The sequence below is a fragment of the Protopterus annectens genome, chromosome 1.part2 (genome assembly GCF_019279795.1).
Source record: "Protopterus annectens isolate FY-2018-M chromosome 1.part2, PAN1.0, whole genome shotgun sequence".
NCBI lineage: Eukaryota > Metazoa > Chordata > Ceratodontiformes > Protopteridae > Protopterus > Protopterus annectens.
In genome coordinates this window covers 703,871,046-703,885,728 of record NC_056727.1, presented here as the reverse complement: position 1 = coordinate 703,885,728, position 14,683 = coordinate 703,871,046, and the positions used below count along the sequence as shown (strand labels likewise).

At 40.0% G+C, this 14,683-nt stretch overlaps 1 protein-coding gene across 3 annotated transcripts in view; it reads right to left on the bottom strand.

The window, feature by feature from the left end:
* HEATR5B (HEAT repeat containing 5B) overlaps positions 1 to 14,683 on the bottom strand; it is a 2,176,461-nt gene that overhangs the window by 824,427 nt on the left and 1,337,351 nt on the right. For all 3 annotated transcript variants that reach the window (XM_044058540.1, XM_044058533.1, XM_044058548.1), the window contains exon 21: positions 1,152 to 1,321. In XM_044058540.1, the coding sequence (XP_043914475.1) occupies positions 1,152 to 1,321 (170 nt within the window). The remainder of the gene's footprint in view (positions 1 to 1,151; positions 1,322 to 14,683) is intronic.

Sequence of the window (14,683 nt, the reverse complement as noted above, 5' to 3'; positions counted from 1 at the left end):
AAACTGGGATGGGGGTTAAAGAGAAACCAAGGGCATTCTCTCTTCTTTTAAGAAGGAAGTATGGGCTTCTGGAAGCTGAAAAGGCCCACAGTGTATACTTCTCAACTGTCCTGATTTTCACAGAATGTCCAGAGTTTGCCTCATATTTTTGGTCTGTTCCTCATAAAATTTATTGTTTTCTGGCAAATCACTGAGGATTAAAATCAATGACTAATGTCATACATGAGTTTCAAACTTCATATCTTTTCAGAGAATGCATGCCAACACAAATCCTATTATTCTAGCAACTTTCTAAGTTTATGAGCGCCATATTTAAAATCTGTCCCTATTTTTTAGGCCTTTGCCCCCCCATTATTTTACACTTTGTCTAGATTTCTTGTGCTAAGAGGTTGAGAGATATGGTGGAGACACTTCAGCATTCAAGCATAATATTAATCCCTGACAGAAATCTGCTGCGGACTGTGCATATGGAAGACTGCAGACAAACTTACACTGATCTCTTTGCATAATCACACACTGGGGAAACACAGAGAGGGAGGGTAAAAAAACAAATGCTTTCCTCACTCACCTTAGGACAGTGGTTAAGACCCATAATGTAGCTCTCAACCACCAATAAATGAAATAATAGCTCAAATATCTCCTGGCTGGTCAAGGGCCACTTGAAGCCTGACAGTGTGTGTGTGTGTGTGTGGGGGGGGGGGGGGGGTAACAGCTATACAAAAGTTATATAAACAAGAAAAAAAAATTACAATGATTTCTATTTAGAACAAGTTCTAACCCTGCACATATCTATAAACTACACATCAGACTTTTGCTTTTATTCCTGGAAAAAAAGTAAGACTGGTATTTTGCTCAATCAGCAGGCATGAGCATAAAAACTCATGGTGTTACAATGAACTCAATCATTAAAAATGTGCTGCAAACTATCATATCTGCACTGTAAATACAGTCTGTACAACAGCATATAATTTTCATGGCAAGTCCTGTTTTTTTAACTTTGCCAAAAGCTATCATCTTTGTTAAAAGGTGAAATACATAATCCAACAAGCTTACAATAACTGAAGCAATTAAGAGCACCCAGTAAAGAACACAAAATTAATTTAAACACTACCATTAAAAGTAGAAGTTGGACTTTTAAGATTCAGACTTACACAAAGACTAGGGACTAAGCTAGATAAGTTGACATGACGTGGTGCAAACATGTGAAGCTGCTGCAGGCAGGATATGGCTGCTGCTTGAACAAGGGAATCAGAGTGGTCCTGCATGATTGCACAGCCAACCAGACAAGATGAACGGATCGTAGAAACTGTCGGCCCATTTCCTAAATAAATACAGAAAATGCCATTAGAATACCTCCTGGAAAAAAAAATGGACCACATGACTAGTTTCCTTCAGCCTACAAATTCCCCGTGGAAAAATCTGAAAACTAGTTTGGAAGCAAATATCCTAAAAATCTATTTCTTAAGTACAGTTTGAGACACAAAAGCTTGAAATAAAACAACCTGCTGATTCAGCAACTTGCTGTCGTATTACTGCTAGGTATGCCATTTACCTGAGTTGTTCTCCTTTTGAGAAGGACAAGGACTGCGATGCTGTTTGCTGCTACAATGTGAAAACTACAGTAAAGCTTAATGAGCAAGAGACATACTTGTCAAACTATTGAACATGCAGCCTCTCTCTATAGCATAAAGTGATAAAGCTCTATATGGCTCAGAAAAATGGAAGCTGAATAATCAGGTAGGGGAGGATGACAGCGAGCATCTGACACCAGCATGTCGATTCTGGGGGGGGGGGGGGGATCCCAGTCTGCCATTCATCCATAAGTAAGCAGTGGCTCACATACAATGAAAAGACAAACACCAGCATAACCTGGATTTTGTATACCAAGCTGGTGATGACAACCCTCTCATTGGGATACATATAAACAAGGAGGTCAAAATAGCCTGTTGTGATGATGTGAGTGGCCTGGTCAGCCACCCTGAATTGGAGTTAGGATAATTAGAAACATTCTCACTGCCTGCATCAGTAGATGCAGGTAAAGGTACAACCACCTCCATGGCTAAATGTATGAAGGCCCCCTCTGGTCACCTTTTGCCCCATGCTAGAACTTCCCCAGTGGTGGGAGAACAAATGGGCTCAACACACATAAAAGTGATCTTGATGGAGGGAAAAAGCACCTAGGAAAAAACAAAACACTGCAATTGCCTTTATATAAATCTCCTTAAGAAATGCTACCTGAGGGTACAAAGCAATAGTGCAAGACCAAAACATAGTGGATTAAAAAATATTAAATACGAAAGTTAAAAACAACTGATAAGAAATCTCAAGATTCTGAAGTCAGAAGTAACCAGAAAGATATATTAAAAGTTTTTGTTAACAACCATATAAATAAACTCTAAAAATAGTTTAAGGATATACACTGTTCTCCTTTAGAAGCTCAAAAACCCTACATGAACCTTACAAAATCAAGTCAAAATATTTGAATCCTATAAGATGAAAAACAAACACCCCAAACACCTGCTTTTGCAGGAGGGCAAACCAAGCTGTGCTCCCCACATCCCCTGCTACTTATATATACCAACTCCTAGATAGCACCACAATGGAAGAAGGACCAATACCCCAGTACCTGCTGTGCTGCAGTCCCACACAGTTGAGATCCCTGCAAAAAGAAACACTGTTCAGTTTCTTTTTACCAGTTTGATTTAACAGGATTTGAGCATCTTGGCTCGACTGTGTGAGAGTCAAGTATTTGAGCTTTTGAGCTTCTGCAGGAGAACCCTATATAGCAAGACAGTACCTTTTATGAAGCCAAATAGATCTAAAACAGATCTGAAGAAATATCTTTATTTACAAAGTACTGGGAGGGCCTTGATAACCAAAGAAAGTTTTAGATGCCAGGCTAAGTCCTACTGGTCTTAGTCTTGAAGGTGATGAAGATGAAACTCCCAATCCAAGCTCCAAGGATATAAGGAAAAGACCAAAATACATACATATAGGAGTGACACTGAAAAAGTAATACACTACTTTTATGACCTTGACGAAATTCTGTAGAACAAAGACTTGATACAAAATATTTAACAAAGTAACATACTGTTCTCTGAAGAAACTTTTCTACATAATGGCACTAATGGAGCTATAAACTGCAGTATGCAAAACAAGACATTGGGCCAGCTTTGAAATGAGATTCGATAAACCTTACTCTTTTTATATTACGTTTTTTACTGGAAAACAAATAAAACCAGTATAGTATGGCTTCTTTGTCAACCTTTTTTTTAATGTAACCAACTCTGAAACAAATGACTTAGAAATTATTGTCTTTCACCAAACATGAAACAGTTTGAATTAAGAAGACTAACTGCGTAAGGGCATAGCTCCCTCCACATACACACATGCCTTCTATTACAAAATACATACTTAATTTACAAAGTAGTGGTTTTGCAGAGAAAAAAAACACCCACTATTTCAGGAGGAACAGTTGAGGGTAAGTATGCTTACAAAAACAGTTGATCTTTGAAAGCAGGTCAATGTAACAGCAAGTCATAACATTTGGGGTATCTTCTGCCTTACCTGCTTCATTTCAGTCAAAGTTGTCATCAGCAATATTTATGTTTCAGTGAAAATCCATGCTAAATCCACACCAATAGTCCATGGATCATTGACTACAGCTATAGACGTACCCAGTATTAGAGTTCTCTATCTCTAATCTTGATCATCTGCAGTAAGTCCATAATTCTGTAATCAGGGTTCGTCCTGTTTCAACCATACCACCCCAAATCATGTCTAAACTACAAAACTACACTGGCTTCCCAATGAACCAAGGTCCATTTTCAGGATTTTGACTCTGATACAGCTGGCTCTTCATGACCAAAGCCTTGCCTAGCTGAAAGAGTTATCGGTTTCATATGCACTAATGCATCACCTATGTTCTTCTTTCGGCTTTTCCCGGTTAGGGGTCACCACAGCGGAACTCCGGTCTGCTAATGATTGGCAGTAGATTTTTACAGTGATGAGGTGCCAGCCCAATGCCCAACCTTCAATGAAGGCACGCCCATTTACGCATGTCTTTCAAATGCCACTCAGCTGCGGAGAGGATATGCAGACTCCACACAGAAGGCGCTCCAGCCGAAAATTGAATGAGAGACCCTCTTGCTGTGAGGCAACAACGCTACCGCTGCACGACCGCGGCTTACTAATGCATCACCTATGTTCTACTGAAAAGGGGCTACTAGTGGTTTCCAGGCTAAGACTAGAGACACCTGCAGCTCTATAGAAATGTTGACCTTTTTGGATTCAGTTGGCTGATTCAAAAGTTTCTTTCAGAGCATTCCTGAACTACTACTGCTTCAGATAAGCATACTTAAAAAAACAGCAGTCAATACACTTTAACCTTAGGAATCTTCTATGGAAGCTTATCAGCTATTTATTGCTGTTCATTGAACTGTCCTGCTATCTTTAAATTTTCCTTGCACTGATAATCATGATCTATAGTAGTAGACTGTCAATCTTGTATTTTATTGCATTTTATTTATTCTGCTTTTATATTTACAACTTGTTTCATTTACTATTACACTGACTGGTCTCAAGCACTTAAATCAATATACATATTCCTAAATTTATTCATGTCTACCAAGATGCCCAGCTGGATTTTGATGCATTTTCAGTGGAGGTCCTAGGAGAAAAGTCCAATGAAAGATGGAGTAAGAGATAAACAGTGTAATACAAACTAAGACCATTACAGATACTTTACAAATTAATTGAAAATTAAAATATATATATTATTATGCTTTAGCTATACTTTTTTTTTTACTATGAATAGTGGAAAAATGGAGAAGTACATAAAGGTGCCAAGTTCACATAACAAAAGTAGTAAATCCAATACCTAGCTAAAAATGACTACATCTAAAAAAAGTGCATACATTTAAGGAGAAGACCAGAGAGACTGCAAGCATATAGTCTTTCCTTCAGATGTGGATTAGAGAGAGAGTGATATCACTGTTAACAGACCACTCCCAGGCATGCCTTACATATGTATGACTTAGTGACCCTTTTCTTGCTTAGCTACTACACTATAGACTGAAATGCAAGGGGCACCTGACAGTTGGCCAGCTCCTTTGTGTAGAAAGATAACTACAACCCATGTGACCAGGGACTGACTACAAGATTTAGGGACTGCAAGGGAAGAGAGAAGAATGACATGGCAAAGCTTGTTTGTCTCTCTCAGGTGGGAGGGTGGGGCACACATGCTCAGGATGCACACACACACACTGTACTACTACTGGAGATCAGAGATCACATGGGGGGTGCTTGACTGGAAGAGAGTTAGAGCTTTCTGGTCTGTTACTTGCAAAAAACAATGCAAAATAACAAGTGAAATACCCTTGCTAAGGGATACATAATCATTTATCACCTAAAGGTTTGCACAGTAAGTACAATGGTCTCAATATTCTGGATTTTTAATTAATTTCTAGAACATTTTAATATTTCTGACAATTTAGCAAATGATAAGGGGTGCTCCCCACTCTATGTATCTTTACGGATGACATATTTGAAGTTTAGGGAAAGTTCATTATCATCTTAGCCTTTTTTACAATAAAATATGTCTGGTGTTGCACATTATACTGATCTAATGTTCAAAGTCCTGAAATTACATTACATAACTCAAGTGATTTCCTCTAAACTTTCTTCCTTATTACCTTACTTAAGGATTACTGATTTTTGCAGTTCTATATATCGGGTTATCAGCTTTGTTTTAATCTTGATTTTCTGCTGGATTATTCTTCAATGACTAGCATGATACCAGGCATGTGCAAGGGTCAGGTACCGGTGATTTCTCCTGTCTACCTAGTGAATCTTGGCATACTGGGGCAATGTAGCAATTGCCTCATGTACACAGACAACCCTCTCCTCCTACCAACAAATACTACAACTTGCGAGAGATGCAATTATATAGCTAAACTAGAAGCAAAGCTCTCTCCAGCCAAGACCGTACTAGACAGTCAAGAGGAGAAGGTGAACATCTGCACTACACCTCAAGCAACACATAGCCCTACAGAAACCACACCATCAACACCCACACATAGTAACACAAAACCCACACATGCGAATGCCCTTAACATTAACCTACCCAAGAAACAAGGACCTCCGAAGCTGATACACAAGCGAATGCCAATTACTACTAATACAACACACAGCTCACAACACCAGTGTGCAAACCAAAAACAGCCCCTAAGGCAAAACAATGTACCAAACACTTTAGTCATAGGAGACTCTATAGTCAGGCACACTGATGTCCCACTTACCAGGCTGAATAAGGAGAAAGTTACAGTCAACTGCCTGTCGGGTGCCAGGATCCGCCACATAACACATGCACTCAAGTTACTCCACAACAAGTACAAATATGACTCTGTCATTGTCCATGTTGGTGTGAATGACCTGAGACGTACCTCCCCGGACTACATGAAAAGAGACATGGAGGAGCTCTCCAATCTTGTAGCTCAGCCAGGTATGACTCTAGCCCTGAGTAGCATCCTGCCATCACCCAGAATGATACCACAGTACAAGGACAAAATGATTGACTTTAACAATTGGCTAAGCTTCTGGTGTCATTCTAAGGGGATCCAGTATCTGTCTGCCTGGGATGAAATGATTGCCAGACCACGATGCTTTGCCAGAGATGGCCTGCACCTATCGCCCTTGGGATTCCGGATACTGGCCAAGGCTCTTGCCACCCCTATAGTGACTTTTTTAGGCAAGGTTCAAAAGACAAATCCACCACCATAACAGGTACATTCAAGCAAAACCAGAGGGTAATGCTACTCAGTGCTAAAAGTCTAAACTTCAAAATGCACTTGCTCAAGGCACACCTAAAAATGGAGAACATCGACATCTGTGCAGTAACTGAGACCTGGTTCAAGGCTCCAGAGAGCACCCCAGCATTAACAGGCTATAATTCATACCACACCTTTCGGCCACCTAACCTGGACTGAAACACTAAAGGTGGAGGTGTGTCCATATTCATCAAAGATACCCACACCTCCAGACTAGTTGCCAAGCATAACGCATCTGAAATTATCTTAGTGCAACTAACTCTGGGCAAGACCGCAATCCATATTGTTACTTGGTACAGATCCCCCACCATACATCAGGAGTCCCACTCCACATTTCTTGAAACATTGGAAAATATTAAGGTACAACCCAACACCCTAATACTGGGAGATTTCAACTACCCCACCATCAACTGGGAAAACTACTCGTGCACTAACTCCTTTGCTCAACGTTTTTTGGAATTCATAAATTCAAATGACCTGGATCAACTTATTCGCACCCCCACCAGGGGCAGCAATATCCTGGACCTGGTCATTACCAACATGGGCGACCGGTGTTCAACACCAGAGGTCATCTCCTCATTGGTCAGATCCGACCACAAGCTAATCAGACTAGACATCCACATCCTACCACCACCCCCATTAGGGAAACCACAGTAAAAAAATTTCTCAAAGACTAACTTCACGCTTCTTAAGACAGAAGTGGCAAACTTCACGACAGCCATGCAGTCAGACAATAGAGATACAACTGCTGAATTCTACACAAAGGCACTTTATAAGCACCTACATGAGTGCATGGATCGTGCCATCCCTAACAGAACCAAGATGCTATCCTCAAAAAATGGAAGCCAATCTGTTGGTCTCCTGTCATAAATAAACTCTCCAACAGAAGAAAGAAACTGCTGCAAAAAAAGAGTACAATCCCATGACTTGAAGAACTCCCTGGTCAACCTCAGTAAGAAGCTGAGATCCCTCATAAAATCCTCCAAAGCTAGTTATGAAAACAAAATAGCCACTGATTCTAAAGACAGCCACAAAGCATTCTATAGCTATGTCAAGAATCTCAATGGCAACACTCAGATCTGCTCTGGGTTACAGCACAATGGCACTAAATATACAGAACCAACTGATATTGCCAACATCCTGGCAGACAGGTTCAGTGCTACCTTTACCCCACCCCCACCTCCTAAAGGGCCCATCTCTATACCGGAAGAATGCAAAGTTCCTGAAATCACGGTTGCACAGGTAAAAAACTCACTCTCCAAAGCCAAGAACACAGCATCTATGGGTCCTGACAACATCCTAGGTTGCGTTCTACATGAACTACAGAATGAACTGGCACCCCAGCTAAGTACCATGTTCAATCATAGCCTCACCTCAGGCATTGTGCACACTGAATGGCGGACGGCAACTGTTATCCCACTCTACGAAGGGGGAGCCACCACGGACCCTGGAAACAACCACCACAGACCCCGGAAACTACCGCCCCACTTGCCTAATGACCCTGGTCTGCAAGGCCATGGAATGTATCATCATGGAACTTATAAGCAAAGACATTGGTAACCTCCAAACTCTGGACCCCACCCTGTTCGGGTATGTAAAAGGCAGATCATGTCTCCTAAACCTGACTGACTTCTTTGAAGCAGGCACCAAAGCTGTAGACGAGGGTAAGGTGGTTCACACAGCTTATCTAGATCTCGCCAAGGCTTTTGACACCATCCCCCACTCTGAAATTATAAATAATCTCATGAAACTAGGTATAAATCCCTGTCACAAGATGAGCTGCCAACTGGCTCACCGACAGAACCCACACTGTGAAAGTAGCAGACTCAAATTCCGACTCCAGACCAGTGACATGTGGAGTACCACAAGGATCAGTTCTGGGTTCTCTCCTGTTTGGCATCTACTTTTCTGAAGTACAGGCTAGCAAAGATGGCCTTTGGTTAATGAAGTTCGCAGATGACTGCAAACTAGGAGCCATAGCTGAGTCCCCAAATGATGTGGACATCCTACAGAAGGGTCTCATGGAGACAGATGCCTGGTGTCAAAGCCATGGCCTCAATCTCAATACCAAAAAGTGCATTGTCATCCCCTTTGGTAAAAACTCTGTACCCATGAGCTACCACATTAGTGGCAGTCTACTTATCACTGAAAGTGTGATAAGAGACCTTGGGACACAGGTAGACAGCAGCCTCTCCTTCGATAAACACGTTGCAACAGTAGTCAGGAAATCCTTCTACGTGGCACACCTCATCACAAAAGCCTTCTCATCAGGGAAAAAGAGGTTACTGTTCCCATCTACTCGTCACTTATCAGACCCATTATAGAGTACAATGTCCCTTTTGGTATGTACCTCACAAGACATCTGCAACAACCGGAAAGGCCACAGAAATACCTCACAAAGAGGATTACTGGCCTCAAACAGATGCCCTATGCAGACCATCTCAAAAAACTCCAGCTTTACTCCGTCACGTATCGCCTACTCAGAGGCGATCTCTACCTAACATACAAAGCTATGTCAAACCCTGAGCTGTTGGACATGCTCCACCTAAAGAAATCCCAATCCCTCCGAGCTACATGCTCTAGGGACCTAAACCTTCTCACCACATTAAACAGGACATGCTGGTGGGATAGATTCCTGTTCCACTGACTTCCCATACTCTGGAACAAACTACCTATTTTTATCTAGCAAAGCTCCTCACCAGCTGTCTTCAAGATAAATCCTGATGACTGGATGGGAAATAGGAAATTCATCCCGAGGATCAACTCTGTGGCTCTGCTAGAGAGGGGCACAGGTAAATAATCTTCTTTGGTGGCGAAAGCCAGGGTAACTTTTCGGCTTGGCTTGTATAAGCCCTAGGGCCGATGGCCTAGTACCTACCTATGAATCTATGAAACAAACAATGATCATTAAATCAGCTATCAATGATCCTGACTTTCTTTAAAAAAAAGATGCTTCGTTACATTTTAATATCACTACAGTAATTACATACAGATGCAGTTCAGCTGTGCAATAATTTGCTAATGAAACATCACTAAAAAGGACACTGAAGACTGGTACACCATCTACATATTGATTTACAACGTTGTATAATATGTCCTTCCTCATCTAACAGTGCACTCAATAACTGAACCTCATCAGTCATTAATGGCACACCAAACTTAAAATATAAAAGAAATATTTTACAAACTTTAATAATAACAGAATCAAACAACTAAAATCAGCAAACACAAATCTGTTCTATAATTTAATGCATTTTTCTTCTCTATATGATACTCGTCAAACAGAATGTCACCTATCTCATAGGCTGTTCAAGCGAAACTATAAAAACTGACCATTTTCAGTCTTCAAGCTCCTTCCTTCATACTGCCAATTTGGGAAATCAAACCTTATCCATTCTGTAATGATATCTCTAACTAATCTTATTTGTAAAGCCACGGAAAGAATTACCATGGAAATTGCCAACAAGGACAAAGGAGACCTCCAGACACTGGATCCATCCTAGTTTGGCTTTGTCAAAGGAAGGTCATGCTTACTGAACCCGGCGGACTTCTTTGATAAGGTCACTAAAAGAACGGATGAGGGGAAAGCAGTGCATATTGCTTACCAAGATCTGGCTAAAGCATTTAATGCAATATCCCACTTGGGCACTGTCAGCAACTTGAAGAACTAGGCATAAATCCCCTAAATAACATGCTGAATAGCTAGGCAGCTCACTGACAGGACCAAAGAAGTTAGAACATCTGAGGAAACCTACACAAAGATGCCTATTCACCTGTGGAGTCCCTCAGGGCTCTGTGCTGGGCTCACTCCTCTCTAGCACCTACAGCTCGAATGTCAAAGTAAATATCAAAGGCCTCAGGCTGACCAAGAACATAGATGATTACAAACTGGGAGCAGTCATTCCAAGCGCACCCCTCAGGAGGGACTAACACAGACAAACATTTGATGCCAAAGACAAGACTTAAAACTCAATACTAAGATATTCATTATTGTACCTTTTGGGAAGTCAGCCACACAGGGTAACTATGTCACCAATAAAAAACCTCTAAAACTGATTTACTAGTCAGGGATATGATAACTCATGCAGAAAGTAACCTAGACTTTGACTAGCATGTGTCCAAGGTACTAAGAAAATCCTTCTATTTTGTTCAACTTATAAGTAAGGGAACGTTTCCAAGATGGCTCCATATTGAGTAACAGCTTAATTCTAGCTCTCCCAGTATAAAAACAGAAACTTACCAGAGAAAGCCATTGGATTTATATTTCTGGGTAAATTTCAGTAACTGGCTTTATGTTCATACCTGGATGCCAGGAAAAAAGAAATACAGATGACCTGAAAGAAAAGCAGCTACAAAAGGTGAGAAAAAAACCTGACTGGGAAATGTACTGCAACTGTTCAGCAAAAAGCAGTGCAACTTCCAGACATGACTTCCAGTAACTTAAGGGAAAGTATATGACGAATGCACACACGGCTGATTAAAATAAATGAAATGCTGATGGAGTATATCAACTCAAACAGCAAAAGGCTGAAAACAATGGAAGAAGCTTTAAGCAGATATCCAGATGAGGTGATAAAACTGCAAAAATCAGACGTCAAAGTGAAGAAAAGAACGTCTGAATATGAGACTGCTCAAGAAGAGATATTTAAAAAAAAATAACAGAATCAGAGGACAGAGCACGTATGGCAAACCTAAGATTTTCTGCTGTACCAGAGAAGCTGGAACACATTATATTAGTTTTATGAAAGCACAAATAAGCAATTGAACTGGTATTTCACTGCAGAAGTTGTTAATTGAAAGGGCACATTGTGTGTATGCTCCAAACATGTCTATGAGAAAGCAACCTATACCTTTAATAGTCAAGATGCAGTTTTACCAGCAGGAGTTGATTCTGACAAAACTATGACAAAAAGACAAAGTACTGAAAGTGGGAGACAGCAGAGTGTATGTGGAGAATGATTACACACTGTATACCAGGAATAAGAGGAGTACATTTATTACACTATTTAGGGAATGTTGAGAAGCAGACATGAGATTCAAACTGCTGGTCCCACCTATCTTCAAAATATTCTTCCCTGGAGGAACAAAATCATTGTTTGATGAAGTACATGCTAAGGAGGAAATACAAAAGTTTGTCCAACAAAAAGTAACCTGTGAAACACAAGGACAATTGACTTCTTGTTCTTCTGGTAATAAAAACAACAGATAGATTGTGCCAGTATATCCATTTCCAATGTTTCAAAGGAGAATGCTTGAGAATAGGAAAAAAGCACAAGTGTCGACTAGAAGACTTGAGAATACTTTGAAAATTAACCAGAGACAGGATTTGGGAGATGAAGATGAACAGGAATAAAACAGTTAACTTGGAAATTCACAAATGTGGGAATACAAAGCAATAATTATATTTGTGAAGCATGACAGAACAAGAAAATCTGAAAATACCGGACTCCTTTGGACTATGTTAACAAACCATATGCCCTACTTTATGTCAATAATGTTCAGAAAAACACTTAGGAGAAGGAAAGAGGAGGGAGAAAGTAAACTGTAAGTAAAACAATTTTTTTCTTAATGGTACTATTTTATACTGCACAATTTTCTTTGCATGCTATAAAGTGAAGTTTTCTCATTTTTTTTTTAAGTGTACTGGGGATACTAATGTAAACAGGTGCTCCTGTTTTTTCTTTTTTCTTTCCCCTTAAGTATTAAGAAATGTAGGCACTGCAATGTAAAACAAAAAAGTCTGGTTAAAAGAGTATTTCAAAAGAAAAAAACAATGTGCTTTTTCTCATTCTTACGTAAGGGAATGAGTGGCTTAAGGCCCTTACCATGATCTAGTACGATCAAGTTTTAAGAGAAAACAAATACATGAAAAAGAATATTGAATATTATAATGCTTTCTTCTAGCTAATACATTAATAAATGTATGCTTAGTAGCAATTCTGTATCTGGTCCTCATCTCTCCAAGAGACAATCTGATAAAAAGAAATGGCTAGGAGATAACATTTTGTCTTATCTTTATAGCATTCAAGTGTTTACTCAGCTGGGAGAGCTATAAAGATAAGACAAAACCAGACAGCACTTAGTTGCAACACAGGGTGCACCATGTGTCTTAGCATGGATACCCTTTCTTTTAGGTTAACTCAAGTCTATGAGTGTGGCTGTCAGTTTGGAACATTTGTTCCTATTAGGAGGGTAAAACTTCAATATTTGAAGATGACATAGCACTGTGTGTTATTACGTTAATGGGTTTTAGGGGGTACTGGGTGGTGTTTTCTTGTCTGACATGAAACAACTGTATACAAGATCAACCTGCTATACAGTGCATGCATGTAACACAAAAGCTAAAACTAGACATTTAACAAAAACTGTTATACATAAAAGGTGGGAATAAGAACTTTTAATACAGTGATGCTTTCTGTAATGTTTTTAAATGTTAATGGTCTCAAAGATAAATACAAAAAAGAAAGAGTAGTGAACTACATTAAAATGTGGAGTACAAATAGCTATGCTACAGGATGCATACTTGGAAAGAGCTGAACATAAGAATCTGATAAAAAAGGTTTTCAGTATGATTATTCAGCAAAATACCTGGGGCAAAGGAAAAGAGGAGTACTTATATTAACTGCAAGTGGAGATAATAATGGTAAATTTCTAATACTAAGGGGCCACTGGCAAGAGAGGAAGATTACACTGGCATATGTTTATATTCAATATAAAACTGCTATAATGGAGCTTAAGAAAATTCCGGGAGAAATAATCACCCTTTAGCAAGGAATATTACTTATAGGTGGGGACTAGAATTTAATTTGCAAAAGTGAAGATGTCTGTGGAGGACTCAGAAGGGAAAGTAAAACAAAGGAAGGTAGATTTTTAAGAAATATTAGAAAATATTTTGCATGAAAGATGTGAATTCAATACTAGGAGTTCAAAGTCAATGTACGTATCATTCCCCAAGATACAAAAACTGGGCTAGGCTAGACAGAGTTTACATTGTGATGCCCATGCACTGGTCCAGTAATCAAGGAGCCTCAATCCTCACCATTAGCACCAGTGAGGGGCATCCACGTTGCGAGGATAACAAGTACACACACAGTAAAGTACAATTCCCCTTAAGAGCACACAAAGATCACAGTCAGTCTGGGGCTGGTTTCACCCTTTCTCTCCAGATCCCCAATCAGACTCCTCACTGGCACAACTATAAGGTACATATCTCAGCTGAGTGGTAAAGCCAAAACCTCCAGCACCCTCTCTGTCCAACTAGTGCTTCGGGTCCCTGCCCAAGTAGCTGACACACACACACACACACACACACACACACACACACACACACACACACACACACACACACTATATGAATTATATACAAACACACAGACACTCCTAGGGAAGGCTGGCACAGGTTCTCCAGCTATGCCCCCTCCTGCCCAGACTATAAGGTAGAAATCATTGTCACCAACCACTACTTATCAGCTACTATAAGGCCCTTCCCAAAGGGTGACCAATTCCACTGTGTTCTACTACTGTTATCCAACTAGTAAGTGTAACCCAGGGCTAAGGCTATTGGACTGGCTTATACACTATCACCAAATACATGCAAGTACGCTAAGGGCTTAAATTATCTCTACACAAAACAGCCACAGTTGAAATGTTTAAACATATTTAATAATAAATAATAAAAATACAAGAAAATACTCATCAATTCAACACAGTGCTAACAGAGAGTTCAGATATCACTGGAAAATACTTTAAAAAGTACAGTTGTGTACCTACCATAAATGTAGATGTTTGAGTGAATTCACTGTTGCAGTCATTACACTTAGGTTATCCTGCTGGCAGGCTACCCGCAGTTGGCCTGA